At 39.0% G+C, this 23,710-nt stretch overlaps 1 protein-coding gene across 7 annotated transcripts in view; it reads right to left on the bottom strand.

The window, feature by feature from the left end:
- The window catches only part of LOC140923942 (dystrophin-like), a 72,949-nt gene that overhangs the window by 29,240 nt on the left and 19,999 nt on the right, over positions 1-23,710 (bottom strand). For 5 of the 7 annotated variants that reach the window (XM_073373974.1, XM_073373959.1, XM_073373966.1 and 2 more), the window contains 22 exons: positions 23,386-23,547; positions 22,717-23,049; positions 22,150-22,473; positions 21,877-22,053; positions 21,360-21,614; positions 20,037-20,363; positions 19,623-19,943; positions 19,058-19,183; positions 14,811-14,993; positions 13,804-14,127; positions 11,515-11,688; positions 7,229-7,378; positions 5,559-5,876; positions 4,055-4,294; positions 3,753-3,903; positions 3,361-3,494; positions 2,873-3,148; positions 2,323-2,503; positions 1,704-2,078; positions 1,220-1,434; positions 561-713; positions 237-398 (listed from right to left, as the gene is read on the bottom strand). In XM_073373974.1, coding sequence (XP_073230075.1) covers positions 237-398; positions 561-713; positions 1,220-1,434; positions 1,704-2,078; positions 2,323-2,503; positions 2,873-3,148; positions 3,361-3,494; positions 3,753-3,903; positions 4,055-4,294; positions 5,559-5,876; positions 7,229-7,378; positions 11,515-11,688; positions 13,804-14,127; positions 14,811-14,993; positions 19,058-19,183; positions 19,623-19,943; positions 20,037-20,363; positions 21,360-21,614; positions 21,877-22,053; positions 22,150-22,473; positions 22,717-23,049; positions 23,386-23,547 — 5,061 coding nt within the window. The remainder of the gene's footprint in view (positions 1-236; positions 399-560; positions 714-1,219; positions 1,435-1,703; positions 2,079-2,322; positions 2,504-2,872; positions 3,149-3,360; positions 3,495-3,752; positions 3,904-4,054; positions 4,295-5,558; positions 5,877-7,228; positions 7,379-11,514; positions 11,689-13,803; positions 14,128-14,810; positions 14,994-19,057; positions 19,184-19,622; positions 19,944-20,036; positions 20,364-21,359; positions 21,615-21,876; positions 22,054-22,149; positions 22,474-22,716; positions 23,050-23,385; positions 23,548-23,710) is intronic. The other 2 variants (XM_073373980.1, XM_073373985.1) reach the window with 2 other exon arrangements.

The raw sequence follows: 23,710 nt of genomic DNA, 5'->3' as shown, positions 1-23,710 counted from the left end.
ACGGAAGTTACCACATAACTTTGAAGTCTGAATCAGCCAAAAGCTCTTCTTACGTCTTGGTCCCTTTGTTTTTTTTGTACAATACAAACAATCTTGACTCCAGGAGACTAGCAAGCATTCCACGAATGTAGTGAGTGTACACAATTATACATGCAAAGATCAGTTCAGTAACCTTTGAAGTCTCTGTACTGCTTAACATATTATAATTGATGACAAAATACCTTTTTCAAACCTACCTTTTGCTCCTTCTTCGCAGTATTAAATTCACTTTCCCCGGACGTATCTTCTAGAACTTTCTCCGCATTCGTCATCCATGAGGTCACGTCCTTTAGGTCGCAATGGAACTGTCGCCACACGGCGACTGCTTTTTCCCAGCGAAGCAAGCGAGCTTTGTAGTCCTGACAAGAGCAACGACAAATTAAAACCATAAGTTCTCCTAATTGTTCTATATAATGAAACGGTTGTCAATGCAAGCGTCACGGACCAACAAAAGGTTGAAAAGGTCTGCGGTATAAAGTAAAACTATACATAAAACTAAATTAGCGGCATGCAGTATTTACCTGGTTCAGATTGTTCCACTGAAGCCTAAATTTGCTGGCAGCTCTCTTCACAGCTTCGTATTCTTTTTCATTGCAAGCCGACTGAACTGATTCGCTGCGAGACAGAACCTCTGATGCACGTGGATCAAGATCGTCGATCTTCTCTCCAATCAGCTGTGGAGGAAGCATCAATTTTAATCAGACCAGTGATAGTCGCAAAACGGATAGATAGGTCTGTTCATACAATGCTATTTAAGGCACGAGAACAATCTTGTCTTTCTAAAGTACTAAGTAGTTTAATTTAGTTAAGTTTATTTGTTTCACAACAGAAAAAACAAAAGTCAAGAGTACAGAAAATATACAGAGGCAATGTGGTAAGGAAGCCTAAAAAGAAACCATAATAAGGGCTATAGATATTGGGCCAGTTCCTCAGAGTATAAAAGGATAAGTTTAATCCGAGAAAGATCCCTTCCTTAACTTGTTCAATTCTTCAGTAATATATACCTGACACCTTTTCTGTCTGGGCATAAACACCATAATTTTTTTTTTCAGGTTTTCAAGTAGTTCTTACTATTTAGACTGTGGACCGAAATAAAACTTTCTACTTGAGAGTATTAATGTAGTTGTTTCCGCAACAAAAGCGCAACTTTGGTGCCACTTGAGAACTCTGAGCAACTTACCTTCAATTTATCCTCCTGTTTAGAAAAGTCTTCGAAATCCGCCTTCTGTAACTCACGTGACTCCAGCAGTAACTCGACTTCATGAACTTCATCTGATAACTTTCTGATGTCATCAACTAATTTCCATCCGGGACTCTTTGTAGGCTCATGTTCTACTAAGGTAACTTGCCAGCGGACTCGGGCCAGAGAGGACTTAGTCATAACATCCTCACCTTCTGAAAAAAAAGGCTAACGGGTTGAAGGAGAGAACCAAAAAAAGAAATGCAAAGAAGATTTACCACCAGCGAAAGACTGTATCAACGATTTCCATGTAAACTCGTTCAAACTACTTGTTACTCTAAAAACTAGAAATTTATTTCAAGTCCGTAAAATAACCACGTCCTTTTGATTAATTAACATAGTCCCTTGTAGACAGTTATTACTGAGTCCACAACAAATCACTAGGGCACGTGATCCTCCACCACACCCATTCTAAAAAACTTACCATCGGGAAGAGTGTACCCCTCACACTTGATATCTTGCATGTCATTATCTCGACCAATCCAAGTGCTGCAATTGAAAAAGTACACTTTTCTAGTTGATTTGTCTTCAATGTAGAATCCCTTCACGAACCAGTCGGGTTTGGGCCCGGTTCTATCGTGCCAAACTTGCACTTTGCGTAAATCACCTAGATGTGGGACATTGTAAACAGTAAATATGTCGAGCTGATCGCGGCAGAACTTGGTGTTGTAAGTCTCAGATTTGTCTAGCCGAAGTTTCGGTGATTTTCCTTTCTCACCAAACAGAACTACAGACACGTTAGACTGAGTTCCCGCATCCTTTACATCACCAGTGTGAACTGTGATACGGTAGGAAGTAGCTGAAAGTAAAAAACACAGAAATTTAAGTTAACAGCGAGCGAAACTGACGCTTTTCACACGTCTGATGCTCAAATCCTCATGTTGAGTCTCACTGGCTAGTCAATATTGGGTTGTAGCTTATTACTGACTGGGCAATGGGTGAATAACATTGAAAGACATACAAGATACAAGTTTGTGATCAGTTTTCTCATCATGGAGAGTGTCGGCCCACTTTGCAGCATGAAACATTTCAGTTGTACTCACTGTCTCCTGCAGGCTTTTGATACTGTGAAAACTTTGTGTGAACATCTTTGAAGCGCTTCCTAAGTTTCTCTATTTCTCCAGGAGACAGTATTTGGACTCCTTGTCTGTCCAGTTCCTCGATGTTTTTAAACACCATTTCATATTTGGCTTGCTGCTCCTCGACTTCTTCAAGTTTCAGCTCCTGGCCAAGACAAGAAACATGATCAACTGGAAAAGGCGACTTAACAGGCGATAAGTATATGGTTAGTATATACAAAAGATTCGTCAAAAAAAAGTATATCTGAAACATCTTTTCCCGAGACAACTATTACCAATGTAAATATCACCTAGTACACGCTTTTACTCAGCGTACATTGTTCTGGCCCCAATTGTTCAAAAGAAGGATAGCGCTATCCACCGGATAAGTCTCTATCCAGTGGATAGTGCAATTGGTTTCCCTAATACTGATCCACTGGATAGAGATTTATCCGATGGATAGCGCTATCCAGCTTTTGAACAATTGGGGCAAGGTGTAGAGACTGGGAACAACACCAGGTCCAGTTCCCCTCACCTGCACGGCCTCTTCTTTGTCTTGTTCCATCTTTTTAAGCCAGGCATCAATGTCGTCTAAGTTACCTCGGAACTGATACCAGTTGGGAACAATACGAACAGCCTTCTTCTGCTTGTCTAACTCGTCACAAGCCTTAAGCCAACGACTAGAAAGATCTAGCATCGACTGATGGATATGATCTCCCCACGCACCCCCCTCCCGGTTAGCAAGTGCTTTGCTCTCCTTTAACAGGTACTCTACGCGCGGTTGAAGGTTGTCAATTTGGATCTCTGCCACCTATAAGACACATAAGGACAATGGCAATGTAACTTCTACAGCACGCGATAATTAATACTTTCTGACCCTCCTTTTCTCGCCTATGTCGAATGTGTTTGTGGAGTCCTGTGTTCCACTATTGTTTGCTTTCTGTCCATAGGCTGTTAAATTTTTCTTAGCTAAGTGTTTCTTACTTACACAGAGGAGTGTCTAGAATACGACTGTGGACGAACCTTAATCTTTTCATTTACTTCCTTCTCTGTTGATTTTTTTGGTGACTGGATATCGTTGAGAAGATCTTCAAGGCCTTTTACGTCCGATAAAATCTGATCCAGCCGCCTTTGAAAATCATCGTCAGTGAAGCTCCCTGAGAAAGGAATCACACGAATCAGTTTAGGATTGAGATCCAAAGCACTACGCTACGCGTTAGTACAAATAGAGCTCCACCGAAAAAAAACGTTTTTTTTTCTTTTTTCCATCAATTTTGGCAAACATGGAAAATTAAAATTAAAAATAAAATGGAAAAAAATTTCATAACACAATCACCTACTTGAGTGCATTCTTGTATAGAGAAACCGTTTCCCAGATTAAATATTTTTTCTGTATTAACAATTAAGTTCAGCACCTGTACTCGGCGGAGCATTGTTGGTTGTGTAGGTCCTGTGTGTAGTAATCGTCTCGACAATTGGCTGTCCAGCGTCGGTTTCCATTCTTTGTTGTCCCTGCAAGAACTCATCAATCAAACCTACAGGCTTAGAAGACACGGTTTTGCGTTCCTGAAATCAGAAGTGATCAAATATTAATTCAAGAAATTAATCGTTCCTGAGTCGCACGAAGTATAGACAACAATGAATGAAGTACAATGCGAGAAGAACAGTTTTTTTGCTTGTGACCTTTGTCTTAAAGTGGTACTGTCCACAAACTGACCGTAATAATAATTTCTGTTTCCACTCTTCCTCCTTTAGCTCTCGCCTCTTGTGCCTTCTTTTTAGTGTCTTCTAGCTCTTCCTCTAACTCTTTTATCCGTGACGACAGATCATCCCAGCGTCTGTCCAGTAGTCGCTTGTACGGCTCCATGATTTGCCTCCCGCGGGAAACAAACTCACCGCTCTGTTTTCTAATCAGGTTCAATTGAGGTTCACGGTTCTTGATGCTCTCTTGGATTTCCTGGTTATAAACCAACAAAACTTCTCAGCCAAGATCAACGTAACAATGCAATGGATGTCTGATTAAAGGCATTTAGATTTAGAAACCCATTTTCTTTTCATTCAATCTTACCTCCTTTTCTCCCCCCAAAAAGCACAACCATGCCCCCAGTGATTCATTCTTCTAGGCCCATAACTTTCTTAATGTACATTGTAACTAATATCTATATTACGTTATTGATTGGCCTGTTCCTGTTTCATGCAAGAACAAGTTACTTCCAATAAGCTTTCATGACAGATTCTTGTTTAGTTTATAATACGTGAAATACAATGAACTAAAGATCTCAGTTCTCTAAAACCAATTATAGGAAATTTACCATTGCTTATCATGGCCTTAAGTTTTGGAATACCCTTCCTACTGAATAAAAAAACGAATCTTTTAAAATGTCTTTAAAAAGAATTAACCTTCATTAACAAACAAATCTGTCGTAAATTACTTGAATATTGTTGATTAATAACTGTCTCTATTAATTTCCCCTTTTACTTAATATTGCTAATTAACATAGTCTTAAGTTAATTATACCTCTTAGCTGGCTTAATACCCTTTCTGATTTTCCATTATTCCATGTCTTTTATTTATTCAACTTTTGATTGATTGATTGGTTTCAATCTTTTGTAAATGAACGTAATTAACATAAGCCCCGTGGTTTTATTTTCAGCCTGCCCCACCACTAGAAAATTTGTAACTATTCTTAGTGGTAATATGATCAATAAAAAGAGAAGTAAATAAAACATTATCAGAGGGCGAACTGGTGACGACTCTGCCTGAAGCTTCCCTGTCGTGGACAATCGTTTGGAAGCTGTCACAAAATTCACTTCCTGCATGGGTAAGATAACCGGCAAACAGTACAGTTTTTTTTTCTACACCATGCTCACATTTTTCTTGCAAGTTTAAAAAGTACAAGACTGCACTGAATCATGTGATTTGGAGGTGTCAAAATAGTACGAAAATAGTTTATCAAAATATTGTTCACCAATCGAAAATAATACAAGAGCTAATACATTTACAACATATTTACATCGATTTCAGATTATTCAAATGATTTGCTAACAGAAAAAATATGACAGATGCCGTAAGTTGAGTTCACTTTGTCGGTTTCATCTGTTTGAAAGAAGTACAGTGGATTACGCAAAGGCATTGTATTGCTTGAAGTGTTGTCTTTGTTTAATAGCCTATATTGTGTACTGAATATATTTCAAAGGACGTTTCATAAAATAAAACTTACATCAATCTTATTCTTGACTAAGTCAGTCTCTTCTTCCTTAGGATGAACTTTGTTGGTTTCTCGCTCCATGTCCTCTAGCCATTGGTTCATCTGATCCACAGATTTCTCGAAATCAGCCAGCTTTGCTTTATATTTCGGCAAGGTCAACATTCTCTGCTCAGCCGCGGAACTCAGATCTTCCCAAGCGTTGTTGATACGAGTTAACCTGTCCTCTAGGTTATCCAGTTGCCCTGTTTCCGACAGGTCTACCAACTCGCGGCCTACTTGGGTCAGTTGCTGTACATCTGACATTTTGCCTGTCACCTCTTGTACAAGACCCTTTCAGGAAAAGGTTTCAAGATACTTTTGAACAAATTGCACTAGAAACATCGCGTTCAGTCTTCGAAAAGACCGTGGGATTTTCAATGTTATACAACTTAAGGATTCACATTAACTGTGCTTAAATTTAATTCTCTCCCAAGTTAAAGATCACGGTATCAAAACGAGTGGCTTCTTAAAGCGTATAGCCGCTGGAATATTATGCGGTTTTCCGGCGAGACTTATTCAGGAGGAATGTTCAGAGCTTACCGCTGAGAGGAGAAGCTTATAATACGCTGCCCGACTACGAAATGATGCGAAAGAAATTTTCAAAACATCTCCATTAAAGAGTTTTTTGTCAGGAAGAATAAACCATGCAAATCATTACCAGTGAATTTATCACACAATTTTTCAGCCTAAAATCCCTGCCTAGTGGCTGACTAACGAGTGTAGTGTAAATCAAAACATATCGTAACAGGTAAATCAGTTTAAGTTCAGTAATTATATCATACTACCTTGTAATACCCAACATGTCCAGTTCGACTAGAATGGGTCAAAATAAATCCATGAGCCATCTTTCTTTTAGAACTTTTTCCCGACATTTTTCACAGCGCTCATTAAAGATCTCTCAAAATTTCGACTTTCGTGACGCTTAGAGTTGCGAAGTGAATGAATGGCAAGTTCGTTTTGTAAACATTGCTATATTGAGTTAACCAAGACTTTATTCAGTGAAAAATGCGGCGCAAACGGGCAGAATAATATCAGTGCGATAACTCCTTTGTAAAACCGCACGGCGCAAATAATTTCGTTGAGCATCATACACCAGACTGTCACGTTTTTCACGCACATAAGTAAGACGCGTTGTAGCGAACCAAACAGGTAGAGTAATGTTACCGGATGTCGTTTGTCCTGTTTATGTTCATGCTGACTGAATCGGGCATAGCAGAGCACTCCCTCATAGTTTGTGAATAGAAAAAAAAGCTAACAGCCGGGAGAGGATCCCGTATTTCTTCACTACGCTTAAACACCCCACAGAGACACCCGGATTTTGAGTATCACTTAGGGTGTCATCAGGGCGGGAAAGCCAGTATTTTGAATTCACAGGTGTCTCCTCCAAGTGTGCTTAAAGGGGGGTTAAAAAAATTTTAAAAAGCAGAAAAGATAAAGAAAGAAGAAGTATTTTATAACAACTTTGTATCAGAGTATAAATTACTAACAAAAAAAGACGTGCACTATAAGACAAAAGGAAACAGATAACTTTCAATTGTCTAGAAAAAAAAAATAGCAAAAAAATACGCGCCTAACCAATACAGCATTTAGAAAAAAAATCCAAACCAGTCCCGCGTTTTTAAACACTCTGTATAATAACTAACCTTGTTCCACTTAATCTCTGCATCCACATCCTCAGGGAAGCCAGCTTCTTCTCTTGTCCTCACTTCACTTGTTTTATCATCAAGCCATCTCTCCAGACTGCTCATATCACTTTCAAGTCGCTCAGCCAATGGTAAAGCTTCACGGAAAGCCTAACACCAAATATTAAGTCACTATTCATGTATTCTCGCCTCATAATGATTTGGGCAAGAAATTAAACTAAACGTAATTTCCAAGTTGTTATGATTTATCAACTCCAGTCCGCGAAGACATTTTGATTATAGGTTAAGCTATATATTAACCCCAGAAAGTCTGAATGCTTAGAGCCGCCGGGCTACAACAAAAAGAAAATAAAATAAAAAACAACTAGAAAATTCTAAACAGTTTCCGTTTTCAGTGACGCCTGATGATGTGGTTTTCTGATTTTTAGTAACCAATTAACATTTACCCTACATATGAAAACAAAAAAGGTTATCACGGGGGCTACAATTGTAGGCTTGCCTTAAAACTACATCAGAGTCCCAAACACACAGCCTTTTCAAGGCGTTACACTCGCGTTTCACTACTAAAAACGAGACAAAACACTCGACTGAGAGATAACGATGCCCCAGATTAGAACGTACAGCCAATGTCTTACACCGAGTTCACCGTACGCAAAACACCACAGCAGAATATGTTGATGCACGTTTCTCGGGTGTTACGACACTATTTACTTCTGAATACAGTTCAGTTGTAATCCACTAAAGACAATAAGAACCAAATAAATACATACAAATTACTGAGACTTCACTGCAACTAGCTCAATCGGTAACGTTATAATTTACAGGAAGTGATAATTAAGAAACTTGGAAAAACAATTCGCAGTAACAAACGTGTTGTATCTAATAGCCTTAGAGAAAGCTGTATGGAAAGAGCATACAAGAGAAAGTATACATAACTGAATAGGAAAGACCGCACGTGAATTCAACTTAGCATTTTAACACGAACTAAAGTATGTTCGGAGATTTCATTTTCTAAGCAGTGATTCTGAATAGTTGGCTTGATATATGAACAACAACATGCACCGCACAAAAACACTGGGCTTTTAGCCAGTGATTTTAAAACAGTTCTGAAAATTACATCTGCTTAACACAACAAAACAAGATTCTACAAGTTCGCGATCCAAAACACACAAAGATGTATTAAAATTTAAAGATTTACCGTGAACTCAATCTTGATGAGAGTTTTTTGGTTAAATTTTCAGTCAGACGACCTAGTCACGAAGATTTTAAACCTGACCATGGCTTCCTTTAACTTCCTGTGATATCTTCTGAAACATCGAAGCGATAACTTTGCCGTTAACAAAACAGTGAAACAATGCTGCGAAAAAACTAATTCCAAGTGAATCAAAACAGATGGTTATACTTATCTCCACATCATCTATGGGCTAAAGAAGAAAATCCAATGGGAGAATTCAATTCAGTATTGTTTTTAAAATAATTACGGTTTATGCGGTGCGAAAAAAAAAAGCCAGCAGAAACCGAGCCAAAAGTTATTAATTTATTTTAAAAAACCTAATATAATTTTACATCGACCTTCTCGTAAAAAAAAGTTCCAATACCTGTATCTTTTAAAATCATTTCGGTGTAATCATCTTCCGTGTTTCAGGTCGACTGCAAAACTGGTCGATGATTTAATACTCTGAACAATGCTCCTAGCCCTCCCCCCATTACCATTCCCCTAACCCCCTCCTCCCTGTAACAATCCCGTCTCGCCTCCCCCATGAATCAGCAAGACAGTGACAATTCAAGAGACGAAATGAATTAAAAATAATAATAATAATAATAAAATGACTGAAAGGAGCAAAACATCAAAATTGCGATGTAAACTGGACAAAAAAAAAAACTAGAACGAAAACCTCAGAGTTACGTCTGAGCCACAGCTAAACGTCAGACGCTATCACAATTGCAAAAATACTGTTAATATTTTGGTACGAAAAGCTCCAACTTGGAGATTTCGGCAAGCCCACTACTAAGTCTGTTTAAGCAAGATCGTGATTTTGGGCGCTTTATCTTGTTTCTCAATCCAAACACCAAACTTCAGCAAGCAATCTAGCAAGCAAATCTATTTGTATTCCTTCTTCAGACACAATAAGAGCTTATCTAATTCAAACTCTCGAACATATTAGAAAATCAAAATTTCTCAAATGATTTCTCAAATCATCCCTGATGATACCGTTGATTAGCAAAAGCAAAAAACAGCAGTTTAAGGCCTCATTAGAACAATAGTTTTATTTCTCAAATTGTGTTCCACATTTCCTGTAGATTATCCGCAGCAGGAGCAACCAACCCTACCTCCGATCACAACACAACAAATATGACTTTAATTTAAAAAAAGACTCACGCAAAGCAAATAACTTGTTATAAATTTCCTTTCCTTTTAATATATACTAGCCTGCGAGCAAGCTCTCCTATTTGGGCAAGCGATACGAGCCTCGCGAGAACGCGCGAGAGAGGGGCCGAGGAAAGGAGAGCTTGCAACGATCTCTTATAAATTTTCATTTCCACCCCGGAAACCCCGGGACTCCGTAAAGCGTGAAAACTGTCACCGCAAACGTGCCGCAGATTAGAAAACTGACAACCACCTGTCAAGTAAATTTAGACAGCCGAGGGCCCGTAGAATTATTTATTTATAAATCGCTTTCGCAACAGCATCAAGGCAATGTTTTTAATCACTGATATGTTCTTTTTTTTCACGGGGACATCGAACTTCAACGTGTCCGCTCGGATAAGAACTCACTTCTTTGATTCTCGTTTCGTTTACTTTTGAAAAGTCGTCCATACTGCAGTGTAGAAGACTACTCCCCATCGCAATCACCAACAAAAACATCATATATTTGTCCGTCTGGACTTGCTTCTCTTAAGGTTTACTTCAGTTGCTTCCACCTCTTTCTCTTTTCCTTCTTTACGGTCAAGCTCCACAGCTACACTGTCAAGTACATGTTTCTGAATTTTTGTACCCAGCAGAATTCAATCGGGCGAAGAAACCGATGTTGGAAGACAGCGCTTTAATCACTCTTCACTTTCACTCTCCCGGTTTTCAGAACTAAACAAGGCGCTTGACACAAATGAATACAACTGATGAAAGGTTTTCATTGTCCTTCCACAAGAACTACAAACTCGGTCCGGCTTATCCTCTTTGCGAGAATTACATCAAACGAGCCCGTCTGCATTGAGGGCTGAAACAAGTTCGCGGTACCAATCTGATCCCCATGAGAACCAAATTTTACACACAGACGAAGCGGGTGCCAGCTTGGCCTGTTAACAATCAACTTTGATTTCCGGAACGTCATTTTTCAGCCAATGGTATTTCCCTTCGTTTGGGCGAAGTACAAATGAAAATTTGTAAGGGATGGTTGCAAGCTCTCCTTTCCTCTGCCCCTCGCGGCTTCGCCGCTCGCTCGCGCGTTCTCGCGAGACCTGTTTCACTCACCCAAACAGGAGAGCTTGCTCGCAGGCTAAATATATACTGAAAGATCAAACAAAGCTTGAAAAACGGTCGACATATTAATTCGAACTCTCCCAGCTACCACCCTGCACATCAGTAAAATTCAACACACCATGCTCCTTACGCAGTACAATTCAGATTCTAATAACATAGTATTGTAGAAAAATAATTCGTCTCACCTTTTTATGAGGACAAATTTTTGTTGTTTGTTTGTTTATTTATTTTTTGAAATATTTTTACTTCTATTTCGAGTCCGAATGTTTCAGACCGGTATTTTATTTTATCAGAAAAAAAGCCGACATCCAGAATTTGAAACCTACGTGATCGCTATGAGCTTATGAAATGTGAGGCTACAAAAACAGCACCTTAGAGAAGATTACAAAAGGTTGCAGCACTCAGAGGCAGATTAAATTTGACGGAAATGAAGGAAAATCAAATAAAACGCGCAGGAAATAAAGGTAAAAACAACAATTAGCTATTTTCTCTAGCAATTCTTCCTCGAAAAATCAGTAAAATACAGAGCAGCACTCTTGATTGAGATTTTAGTCAGTACTGAGATGATCCTCGTATGGTTTGCGACTGACTCCAAAGAGCTTTATGAACTTTAATAAGCTTTCCTCGTTAACACACACACCATGGTATATTAAGAGTGATTAATTGATGACCACTAAGAATTTTCCAGAGTTATTTCCGCAGGTTGGCAAAACAACCGCCTATCTTTCAATTTGTTAATTAATTAATTAATTAATTAATTGTTAATTAAAGAAAAAACCATGTTTAGTTAATCCGCACACTAACTCACCTCCTCCTTGGTTCGAACTTTCTTTTCCAGTTCCCTGTGTTCATGGATCACTTCCTCTACTCGTCGTTCGACCCCAGTCTTCTTTTCCTCAGGCTCTCTCTCCATGATCTGGAAGCCAAGTTTCCGGACTTGGTCCAAGTCTTGTTTAATGGTGGCCAGTTCACCTTTATAAGACTGCAAGAAAAAAAAAATATTGGTGACACATTGCTTCAAGACGACATATATACTGCAAAAGTAAAATGTTTGATTTTGAGCCTCACGAAATAGAAAAGAAGAAAAAAGTCACCAAATGCAGCAAAAACTCTGCGCAGCGATATATCAATCTCAGAAAAAAGGAAATTGAAAGGTATTTAGTTTCATGGAAATTCGATACTGGCGATTGTGATTTCTGTAAAATGCAAAAACAATAAACCGATTGAGCATGCGAAAAAAGACGCGGAACCTTACAAATAGCGCTTTCGTGTTAATAGCCGTGTCAACGTTTCCCTAGCAGAGGTAATCAATGAAATTATCCCACACAAATGCTTACCGACCAAACTTTCGTTTTAAAAATTGAACACCACTTAGGAACCAATCTTTGCAATAGATCACGGTCACTTCAAAGCATGCATGAATAGTAAAGATTATAAAGAGCATTCAAAGGGAACGTTCAATTTGCAGCATCTGCCTGCTGGAATTTAATATCTTTTAAGTTTTAAAAAGAAAAAGGAAGAAAAATTCCAACGGACGAATGCGACTTGAGTTCACCCTAAATGAAATAGACTGAGACTAAGTGATTACTATAGCACGCTTCTTCACTTGTCAATAGCGAGTTTAGCAGCAACATTCTCTGAAATGCCCTGAAGCCTTATGCGAATCGCAAAATGCTGCAAAGAAAAAAAAACACTGCAAACCAAAAACGAAAGAATCTTCAATGGATTTACCTCGGCCACTGAGAGCAATTTCTGGCGAAAGGATGAAAACATTATTGAAACATCCAGCAAAACTACGCCTGCTATAAAGAAGCATCAGAAATCTCTATAATGACCGCAGTGGTCGCATGCAAACGATTGTTGGATTACCACTTTTTGTTTTCAAAACAAAAAGTTTACCAATTATAAGCTTGCTTAAAAAAGGAGGGATCAAATACATAAAGACGATAAAACTTTCCAATGCGCGTTCTGCGATCTTATTGTGGTTTGCGATAAAATGTTCTATAAATTCCAGACAAGCCGCGAAAAAAGAGAAAATGATGGACACGCAAAAAAAATCGCGAAGAAAAACCATTGCCTTCCAATAATTAAAACAACACACGCACACAAACAAAATAATAACAAAAAACCCTCATTAAACTTCTTCATTTGGGCAATGAGTCAAGGTTTACAAAATAACAAAAATTGAAAAATCGCAGCAGTCTCCGATAAGGTATACGTAAATAACTTTTTTAAATATTAATTTCTATTTAAGGGATTCACATTTGCCGTGAGTTTGGGACCGCTGTAACTATAAATGAAAGCTAGATTTTACAACATATTGTTCAAAGTCTTTGCTCAATCTGTTAAAAACTATGAATTGAGTTTTTTGTTGTACCAGCCATGATAAAAGAGAACGAAGAGTTCTTGCACCGTTGTTTTAAAAGAAAAGCTTGGTGGTTACACTTCTCACCGCACAACACTTTCCTTATCAACACGTTTAAATTTTCATCAAAAAATAACAAAAAGATGATCATAGTAGCGTCTTCTACCGCACTTTATCGAGCCAAGGTTACATATAATAGCAGCTACATTTTAGTACATAAAACGGAATATTCTAAAGTTTTTAATGTAATAGACAATTAAACATTTGTCAGCAAACAAAGCGGACCCAGCTGGATATTTTTCTGTTTTGTTTCCTGCTAGGAATTACTTCATATAAGCACAAGTAGAAACACCAAGATCACACAAAACACCTGCGCTAGCAGAGAAAGCACAGCACGACTTCACGGAAGAGTAAGTCGGAGTAGGAAGAATAGCTTTATAGTTTACGTTCCGCAACTTACAGACGAATTGTTTCACAGATGAAGTATAATAACAAAAATAAAGTACCTACGCTAGTACCGAGTTTTCCACGGCACGAGAAACGTTGGGTTACAGTAGCTAAGATAAGGTAAGATAAACAAAGGTAAAACAAAGTCATCCTTTTATTGGCCTCTTTGTATCCTCTTCATATACTGATGATATCGACGGGAAAAAATATTGCCACCCGAAGCCCTAAGTTGAAGCTTTAGAAAAACATTACTAAGCAGCTTCATAAACCTATGTATACACATACCACACATTTATCCAAAAGACTTTTAACATTCTTCGGTTCTGAGGACTCTAGCTTCAGCTTTTTCAGACCACGCTGAATTTTGTCCAAGTCCGTCAACGTCTGTCCGTGCAGCGTGTCGAACTCAGCCTCAAGTTTTTTGCCAGGTTGATCTTTAAGTTCTGAGAACTTGGTGTGAATTGTCTTCCATTTAGTTTGAAGCTGCTGCAGTTCTTTGAGCAGCTTGGGGTAAACAGCAGATCCTTTTGGAGTCTCACTGAGTTCCTGGCAAGTGGATTCCACTGAGTTCATGAGTGACTGATTCATAGAAAACTCTTCTTCTAGAGCCTGGTATAACAAGACAAGAAAGACCATAAGTCGAAAAAAGAAAATTCGAATTTTTTTACCAAAATGCGCTTGTTTGGTTTACGTTAGTCATTTACAAGATGTTACGTAGGTGTTTCTTTTTGACAAAGTACAAACACAATATGCCAGGATATTCCTAATACTTCAAGAAAGAGAATACTGAATCGTACGGCTGTTTGCAATTGAAAGCCGATTTTTAAAATGACTCTCAACTGCAAAAACTTGGTGGGAGCGTCCTCGATAGGATAACCTCTGACCGCGGTTTTCTTTTATGTATCCTTTACATAATAAACACGTGACTTGATTTGACTTGATTTCTTAGTGTGGATCATTGCTCCCTCCTCACCAGGACTAAGTTATTTAATAGTTACTTGTTGTACAAAGCCGACCCCTGCACCAGGTAAAACTTGAACCCTCGAAACAAAGCAGCATTGAAAACAGAAATGAAATAATTTTCAGTTCAGTTTGCTTGTCTACTCATCCGTCTCAATCCCGCCTACTAGTTCATATTTCCTCGTTAATGTATCATTGTGTTCTTGAACTTAAAAACAGAAAATTTTGTCGGTTTAACCAATCAACCTTTGACCTTTATTTGAGTACTCGTCACTTTCACATAATTAACATCAGACTAAAGTACAAGAAACGGAAAGCGACGATTTGTTTACCTTGATTTCTCGCTCATCTATGTCTTCGTGTTTGGTTAGTTTAGAGTTGATAAGAACTTCAATCTTCACAACCCACATTCGAATCGTTTCCAGATCTTTTCTTAACTGTTGTCGCTTCTGCAATTCCCCTTCAAGAACCTGACGAGTCTTATCACTCTTGCCACGGATGTTTAACAAACGATCCTGCAAATATGATCATATATATTCAGTTCAGCAAAATCAACTCGTTTATATATTTAACAATTATTCCTCGAGACCCGAATGGGCTCTGAGTCAATAGCCCGTGAGGCCGAAGGCCGAATGGGCTATTAACTCAGAGGCCATGAGGGCGAGAGGAATAATTGTTTTAGTAAAATCCAACTAGTTGGTCAAAACCAACAATAAAAAAATTTTAGTTAGTTAAAGCTAGACTTTGCCGCCAAAAAGCCCGCGCTTTTCGCTACGAGTGGGCTATAACATATAGCTAAGTAGTAGCTCAACCAATCAGAACGCAGCATTGATAATAGACCACTAGTTGGATTTTACTCAATACTACACATCTATATGACCGGATTTGCAAAAACATGGCTATAGAAATCTCTCTCACAGGGTCCGAAATTGCGCCTTCCTGGTCGCCAATGCGACTAAAAATTTAGTCCTGGCGACCAGAATTTCATAGCTGGTCGCCAGCTAGCGACTTGTAAAGCTGGTTGTTATTGTGGACTTTAACGTTCGGAGAAACTGATTAAGAATTGAAACAAGTCGAAGCTATTTGCCAACAGGTGTCTTACTTTTTGTCCTGCTGATATTTTTTAATTAAAAGTGAAACGAATCTTGTTGTAATAATACCTCCACAACAGCTATGATCAATACGAGTTGAACGTTTCCAAGGCGCCATGTTGTTTTCAGCTGAAATACGGTAAGTACGTTATGTACTTTGTGGACTGGTACGAGTAATGTGGCACAGTTGTGGCCTGGTACGAGCAACAAGGCGGCTTGACTCTAAGCTTGACTCAAGCTTGACTCGTGTTTATGTTTCGTGTTTCGTGTTTCCTGGTAGTTATCGGAAGAAAATAGAGTTTTGATATGATCAGTGCAGTCATGGGCAGACAGCTTTCTGTTCCTGTGTTCTAGGTTAGATAGCTTTATATCTCCAAGAAGTAATTTGTGGAAAAAATAAGACTTCACTCGTACACGTACGGTTGCTTTCTGGTATCCAGAGCGAAAGTAGTGCAATTTTTGAGCATAAAAACGCCCATACCATGCATTTTTTATTCGTGTTTAACTTTTATTTGAAAAGAAGGGAGGGGGAATTTTTGGCGACCACAATTTGCCCTCTGGCGACCAAAAATTTATACTTGATCGCCAGTTGGCGCCCCTATTAAAAAGTTAATTTCGGACCCTGTCTCATATACCTTCTGACTGAGTCTTGTAGTGGAGCATGTTTTTTTTTTTTTATAAGTACTTTATTTATTTAATTTCTGGCGAATATTTACTGAATAGGCTGCAGTAGATAGACCTTGATGAGTTTTTCACTGGCTATTAACCTACCACCTCCCCTCGCCCCCCCCCCACCCCCTTTAAAAAAAACGTTTTTCATAACTTCCCATAATTCTCTCTGTATGTCAGTTTGAAATCAGCGCGCGTATTAGGCTGAACTCGGCTCTCAAAGTGGGTTGTCTTAGAGTGTTTTTTGGCAGCCTTGAGCAACGTTTTCAGGAAGGCATCATTAAGCCTTATGAAGGAGCAATTCTCAAGGCTGACAAATCTACTGCGACCAATATCTTCTCGTATTTCGTCTCATTTCGGGCTAAACGGGTGAAAGACTGATCCCGGGCTTGAGACGGAAAGATAGGATGGTGCGAGCTTTGTTATTGGCAGTAACAAGTCTTTGGCCTCACAAAATAGCTTCTAAGGTTGAAATCTATTCGGCGAGATGGAAATTCATGCTGATTTCAGAGCAGGCCAAAGACTTAGTAAAAAATTGTTTTGAAGGCGGGGGCTGTATGCCTCCTTTTCAACCGCTGATTTACATCCGGGATCTTGAATAAATCGACTGTGTGAGTCGAGACAAGTTTCATGTGACGATTCATGTGGAGAAAGCGAGAGTTTTGGGAATAACTTGACAATGATTCATCCGTGTTATTAAGTGTAGAAATGTCATGAGTGGTTTTGGGAAGTGTTGTGATTGTCCGGTAAGTCGTTTATTGTGTGATTTACCGAAGGTGTTGACAGACAAAACTCAGCTGATCTCAGGTATGTAGTTGAGCTCGTGTTACCAGAAAACTTTCTGCCAAGCATAAAAACGCTTCGTGAGTGTTTAGTATAGGTGATTTTGTCTTAGAAAGCCCATTCTGTGCTCAGAGATTGTGGATTTTATTTTATTTTTTTAATTTATTTTAATTTATTTCTTTCTTTACTTTTTGGTTGGAATCTTACTGTATATTTTTTGAGTTTTAATTGTAGTTGTATTTTGTAAGTGATGTTATTCTTAATTTTACACAGTTTTATCCGTCTGTAGTCGTTTTTACACGACCCCACAAGCTTTGAGCTTTAAACCATATCGTGTTTAAATAAAGGATATGTATGTATGTATGTATGTGTTTTCGGCTGAGACTTAACTATGGCCCTCATGGTTTGACTGACTAAAAGTTATATTTCCGAGGTTTCCAGTGTTGTTTACTTTATTGCAAAATCCTGTTCCTTCTGGGAGAGAAATTTACCGCTGTTGCCAGCAATAAAGTTGTGATTGTTGAACCTTAACTCGTAACTTTTCAATGTTTTCCATTCGACTTAGATGTCAAACTGTTAAAATGCACTTGAAATTTCTTTAGCCACGTTTTAGCAAATTCAGTCCGATATATGTGTAAAACGTTGTTTTGTGAGCGTCAAAAGGACCCGGGGGCACAACATCCAAACAAGGTTATGAAAAATCCATCTAAAGAAAAGCAACAGCCCGTTCACTTATTGTGGGGATCTGAGAAAAGCAAACGTTGACACCACTTGAGTGCACATTCATGGTCGAGATTGATTACTAAACTAACACCAGACACTGTTCTGTCCAAGTCCCGCCTTTTTCAGTGGTACGGAACAGTTATAATGGAGAAATGCAAACTACTGATAAGAAATCGATGACGCATGCTGCTTTTACCTTCACATTTATGGAGGTGGGTGTTACCGTATAACGACTACTACTTTCGAAAAATCAAAGACGCATTTTTGATTATAGAGGTCTGAATCTATCATACGAATACAACCCAGCTTACCAGATAAAATATTGAATGAAAGAATGATGATGTATATAGAATGATGACGTGAACTGCGGAAATACAAATTTAAATCGTCCCAGTGGTAATTGCAATTAAAGCAGTTGCAACTTAACCCCACTGCGTCAGTGCTGCAGTGCTCTAACCAACTGAGCTATGAAGACCTATACATTGGGAGAAGGCCAGTTTGATGAGTTCATCTTAACCAGTCCGGAATATCCCTAAATTTAAGGAAAGGGCCAACTGGTCACGCGACACGTTTCAACCAATGAGAAGGCGCGCTTGTGTTTATCAACAAAAAAATCAGAACATTACCCCAGTGATAGAAAATTTTCAAAACAGCGGACGGAGTCGGACAGGATCAGTCATCGTTTCGAGGTTCTCAGGCATATTTTTAAGACTTTTCATGAGGCATACACAATTTTTTTAAGTGGACAGCGTATCGGAGGCCATATTGGAAGTGTCTCGTGAAATATTCAGCACATTTTGTGGCTTATTTCTTCTTTTAAACAAAGCGATGTATAGGCGAGATTTTGGTCGGTTTTCAAGGTAGGTGAACAAGTATCTATTATTTTTTCGATTCACAGATTTTTTACGAAGTTCTAGATATTTTTCCTCGATTGTCATACCGATTAACTTTTATCATGTTGAATGTGGGGATGGCAGACAACCTAGAATTTTGATAGACAATTTTTGAATCCCGAGGTCCAAAACACGTACCTTTTCCACTCCTGTTTGGAAAATTGTTGATCACTAGGGCGATGTTTTTATTTGTTTGTCTATAAACACAAGCGCGCCTCCTCATTGGTTGAAGAGTGTCGCGTGACCAGTTGGCCCTGTCCTTAAATTTAGGGATATTCCGGAATGTTAACCCGTTAAAGGAATGAAACACAGAATGATGATGTGAACTGCAGAAATACAAATTAAATATGATCGTCGTAGTGGTAATTTAGATACAAATATTGCTATAACCACAGTCAAAAAAAAGAAGAGAAAAATCACCTCATACAAATCCATCTGCTTCCTAACAACAGTCACCGCAATACGCTTACTCAAGAGCTGCTTGGAAAGATCTGGTACCGAGCCTGAACCACTTTCTTTGATAGTTGCAGCCTGGCGGTTTAAGCTCTGAACATTAAAAAACACCCTGTTAGAATCCAACCTCGTGTGACGCAAGTAAGCTATTCTCTTTACATCACCTGACACTCTATAAATAAGTGACTGTTTCATATTCACATTCGCCACTTTACAAACAAGAGGGAAACACAACCGGGTTCGCAAAGACGTGTGGGATCGTTAATGGAGACGCACCGGTAAGTCCCTGGTAACAGTCCCAGAAGTCTTTGCGAGTTAAGTTAACTCTTAAACCATCCAACTCAGTTCAACCCTTGCTTCATTTTGATAACGAATGGTTAACGCTTTTGAGTAAACGAAACGCAAACACGCTAAATAATAACATCGCGTTGGGCCTTTGCACATGATATTCTTGGACTCATTGTACTCAAATAAGAAAAGAACATGAGATGATCAGTACAGTATAACTGTTTCTCATATTAATAATAAATACCCTCAGGGCATCCTCAATTTCAGCCTCGGTTCCTTCTAGCACGTGATAGCTTTTTTCAATCACTCGGTCCAGTTCACTCATCAGCTTGTAGTCCCTTTCAATCAAAACACTCAACTGCTCCAGTTCTAACTGAGTCTGCTTGAACTCGTGTTGCCGCTGTGCTACTTTGGTCTTCAGTCGGTTCCAATCCCCGTTCAGCTTTTTTATGGTTTCCTGCAAAACAGCAGGACTCCCCTGTTTTGTTCTTTCAATCATCTGATTAGCAGTCGTGTTGATTCGCACCACTACAGGGGCACGCTTTGAGATGTCTTGCTGCAGCTCCTACAGGAAATACAAAATAAACACCTTGCTGTATGGCATCATATTTCATTGGGTAACAGATAGAAGAGGTGGTGAACACACTGAGTTATGTACCTTATAATGATCCATCTTTTCCTGGGTAATTTCACCGCTAGTCGTGTCCCCCTCATCATCAGCAATAGATCGCTCTACCTTCATGACCCAATGACTCATCTCCTTTATGTCATGACTCAGCTTTTGATATTTCTCAAGTGAAGCCACCAAATTATCTTTGACTCGCAAAGCGACGCGGACAAGCTCGTCCCAGCGACCGTTAAGCTCGTCTAGCTCACGCTTAAGTTTATCAGCAAACGCAGGCGTAGCTTTGCTGATCATGTACGCTCCAGTCTCATTCAATGATTCCAGTTTGCGCTGCAGCTTGGTGACGTCACCTTGCAGAGCCTTAAAACAAAAAACAGCGCCATTTGCAATATAACTCCGAACTACATAGCAACAATACTTCATCGGCCTAAAAGACCTTGTTTCCTCCAATACAAGCCAACCTAGACACCACACATAAATTTAACAAAGTGATAAAGACATGGCTAAAGTCTACTGAATTATTACCATTGCTGAGAAACAACAGAATAAATCAGATTTCTGATGAATTCCGACGCGTTGATGTGTTTTATGATGGTGTTATAAAGTAAAATAAACAAGGAACCTTTAAAATTACGAACAGCAACAGTCGACCCTGAAAGAGGAACATCTTTCACTGCAGTCCGTGCTTCTCAAGAATGAGATGATGTAAAGTTCAACTGATGAGGTGATGGGTTAATCGCTTAAACATGTTAAAAGTTTGAGTAATGCATTAGTCGCTAAGAGTTTGATTAAGGTACAGGTCTGATTATATCGAATCGCGCGAAAATTAACGTGTCTCCGAAGAATGTTTATCTCACAAATAAGTCCACGCAAACTCAGAAGGATAAGTAATTAATGGTGTGATTATAATGAGACGATTAAAAAATGAACGAATAATATTAGTAATGAAGATGAGAAAACAGACAGCATTTTCATGGCGTCTCATCATCCCTTCATGAAACAACACCTACAAAAGTGGTTCGGGTTGGTAAATAATAAACGATCAGGTTGTGAAGTTGCTGGCTTTAAAAAAGTATTTAAATTGCTCTCACTGCACACGCTACTTTGGGTCGTTGGTTTATTTTTCTAAAACAATACGATTTCTTTGACTTCTCATCAATCCACGAAGTTAGTTAAACTACCTGGCCAAATCCGTTATAAAGAAAACCCTCATTGTAGTGTTTTTAAAAGTTGACCGTCCAAGCAAGTTGTAACTTCCAAAAAAAGCAAGCGTTTGACTATAAAAAGCCTTGACTGTCATTTCAAGGGGGATGAGTGAGAACGCCTTAAAAAAGGCCGCAGGTTTCCTACTCTTACCTGAGTGGTGGACAACGTATGGATATGGTAAGGTGAACTTAGCAGTTGATGATATCTTTTAGCATTTGACGAACTGTGGGGGGTCAGGTGGGTGAACCAACTGACCTCGCTCTGATCCAGCTGAGCCTCCAACGTTTCTGGATCCCCGGCGGCCGGCTCTTGATCTTTGAGGAAATCGTTGGCGTCTTTCATCCAATTAAACAAACCTTTGATCTCCTCTGTAAACTGTCGAGTTTGATTAACAGCTTTACCGACCTAAAAAAAACAACAACAACCACATATAAACAACAAAAGTAAACAACAACAACAGATAAATGCAAAAAAAGGATTAAACAAAATAGCCGATATATCTTAGATCTAGTAAAATAGAAACTTGAAATGTGGACAGCTCTTCTAACATTTAAATAATCGTCGATATCAGTTAACATACAGGTTACATTACGGTATAATTAAATTAAAATATCAACAAAAGATTCTATTAACTCAGTGCAGTACATTTGTTACTTGGACTACTCACTTGATTTTGTCGTTTTTCAGCGTGTAGATTTATGTCCCGCCATTTGTCATTCAAATCCGCCAGTTTTGATCGAAGCTGCTCTGCTTTCTGTCGCGGAAGAGATTTTACAAACTTATCGCCAGTGCTGTTAAGATAATCCATATTCCGTTGCTGCTCTGCCATACTCGCCTGAAGTTGCTGATTAAAGGAAAAAAACGCCTGAGCTTAGTAGCAGATTCAAGAGACAAACGACAATAAGAAAACAGTGGAGCTGTTTTCTACAGCATAACTAACCTTGTATTTTTGTAGCTGTTCTTCCAGTGACGCGGTATCAGCGATGAGAAACTCAGAGGCGAGTTGAGTTTCCATGTTTTTAATCTTCAGTAGTACCGAATCCATAGTACTTAGAAACTGTTTTGGTGGCCCAGACTCCAAGGCAGCTGTCAGCTGTTTTTGCCTGTCTTCAAGAGTTGCGAGGGCTTTGGACCAGCGACCGTCAATTCTTTTTACTCCGCCCTGGAGGTGTGGGGTGTGTCTGTCATCTTTACTCAGGTTTCGCGAAAGTTCTCGCACTTTGATCAGGGACACTTCATTAGTGGCCATTTCTTCAAGTTTTACCTGTGGAAGAAATGTTTACAATTGAAAGCCGGATGCCCTTTCTGTCCTTCACTTTTAAAATTTCCGCGGGCGATTGGACAACAGAATTGTTCATGTTTTCTTTAAGGGTCATGCACAAAAGAGGGATTCGGAAAAAAGAAGCAAATCATGTTGCGTTAACAAATTATGTTCACAAAGTGCTTCCTTTAATATCGATTCAGTTTGACAAATGGACTGCCTTAAGTCTGGTGATAGTCGACGTACCTTACACAACTCCAACTGGGATTTGATTTCATATTCAATCTCAGGAACATCCGCATTAAATTTGCTGGCGACTCTCTCCACGTCTTTTAACACAACTTCTAAGGTCGTCATCAAGTCCTGCACGTCACGTCTGCGACGCGCCAGCTGTGCTTTTTGTCTGCGGTCGTCAATCAAAGAGCCTACAGAACTCCAGCGCTCTGTAAAGTTGCTAAGCGATTGTTCAAGGGTGACTGGTATACTGCCTTGGTTACGGCAATGCTCAATCAGCTCCTCTCCTTTCTTTTGTACAGATGTGACGCTTGTTTTCCTTTGTCTCCTTGCATTATCAAGCGACTACAAAAGGATGTAATGGGCATCAGAAAGTAGATTGCTCAGTACAAGAAGGCATACATAACGTCCAATATTCTGCAGTGAAAGTTGAGGTTGTTAACTGCCCAAATAACCCCTTCTGGCGTTATTGGAACCGGTAAAATTGATGCACGTGTTAAAAGGTTTAAGGTTAAAGGTTTTTTAACGTCCAAGGTGCACATAGCAGCTTATCCAGCTAGTACACTGTATTGATCTGAGTGCATTATCGAGCATTGCCTCTTCCTCCGTATGCGTAGTAACTTTGAAAAAAAAAAAGTCTCACTCGTTACAAACTTCAGTCACACAGTTTAATAATGTTACCTCCACAAGCTCGCTTTGCTGTACCACCTTTTCGCTAGATATGTTCTCATCATCCAAGTTGAACGCGGGGGACTTGAGCAGAGTCTCGGTATCAGTTATCCACTGAGTCTTATCAACTACTTCATTATGAAAATGTTGAAGCTTCAGATCCATACCTTCCAACTAAATAAAGAACATTTGAGCTTACGTTAAATAAATATATAAATAAATAAATATCTTCTCCCCTCTTTGTGCTTTTTAGGGATAATGAATCAAGGTTTCGTAATCGGGCATTTGAGCTTGCGGTCTAGACAGGTTTAAAGTTGGAGACTTCCGATTACATGTC

Source organism: Porites lutea, chromosome 1, assembly GCF_958299795.1.
Source record: "Porites lutea chromosome 1, jaPorLute2.1, whole genome shotgun sequence".
Lineage (NCBI taxonomy): Eukaryota > Metazoa > Cnidaria > Anthozoa > Scleractinia > Poritidae > Porites > Porites lutea.
The sequence above is the reverse complement of the archived record's forward strand: the minus strand, read 5'-3'. Positions and strand labels throughout refer to the sequence as shown.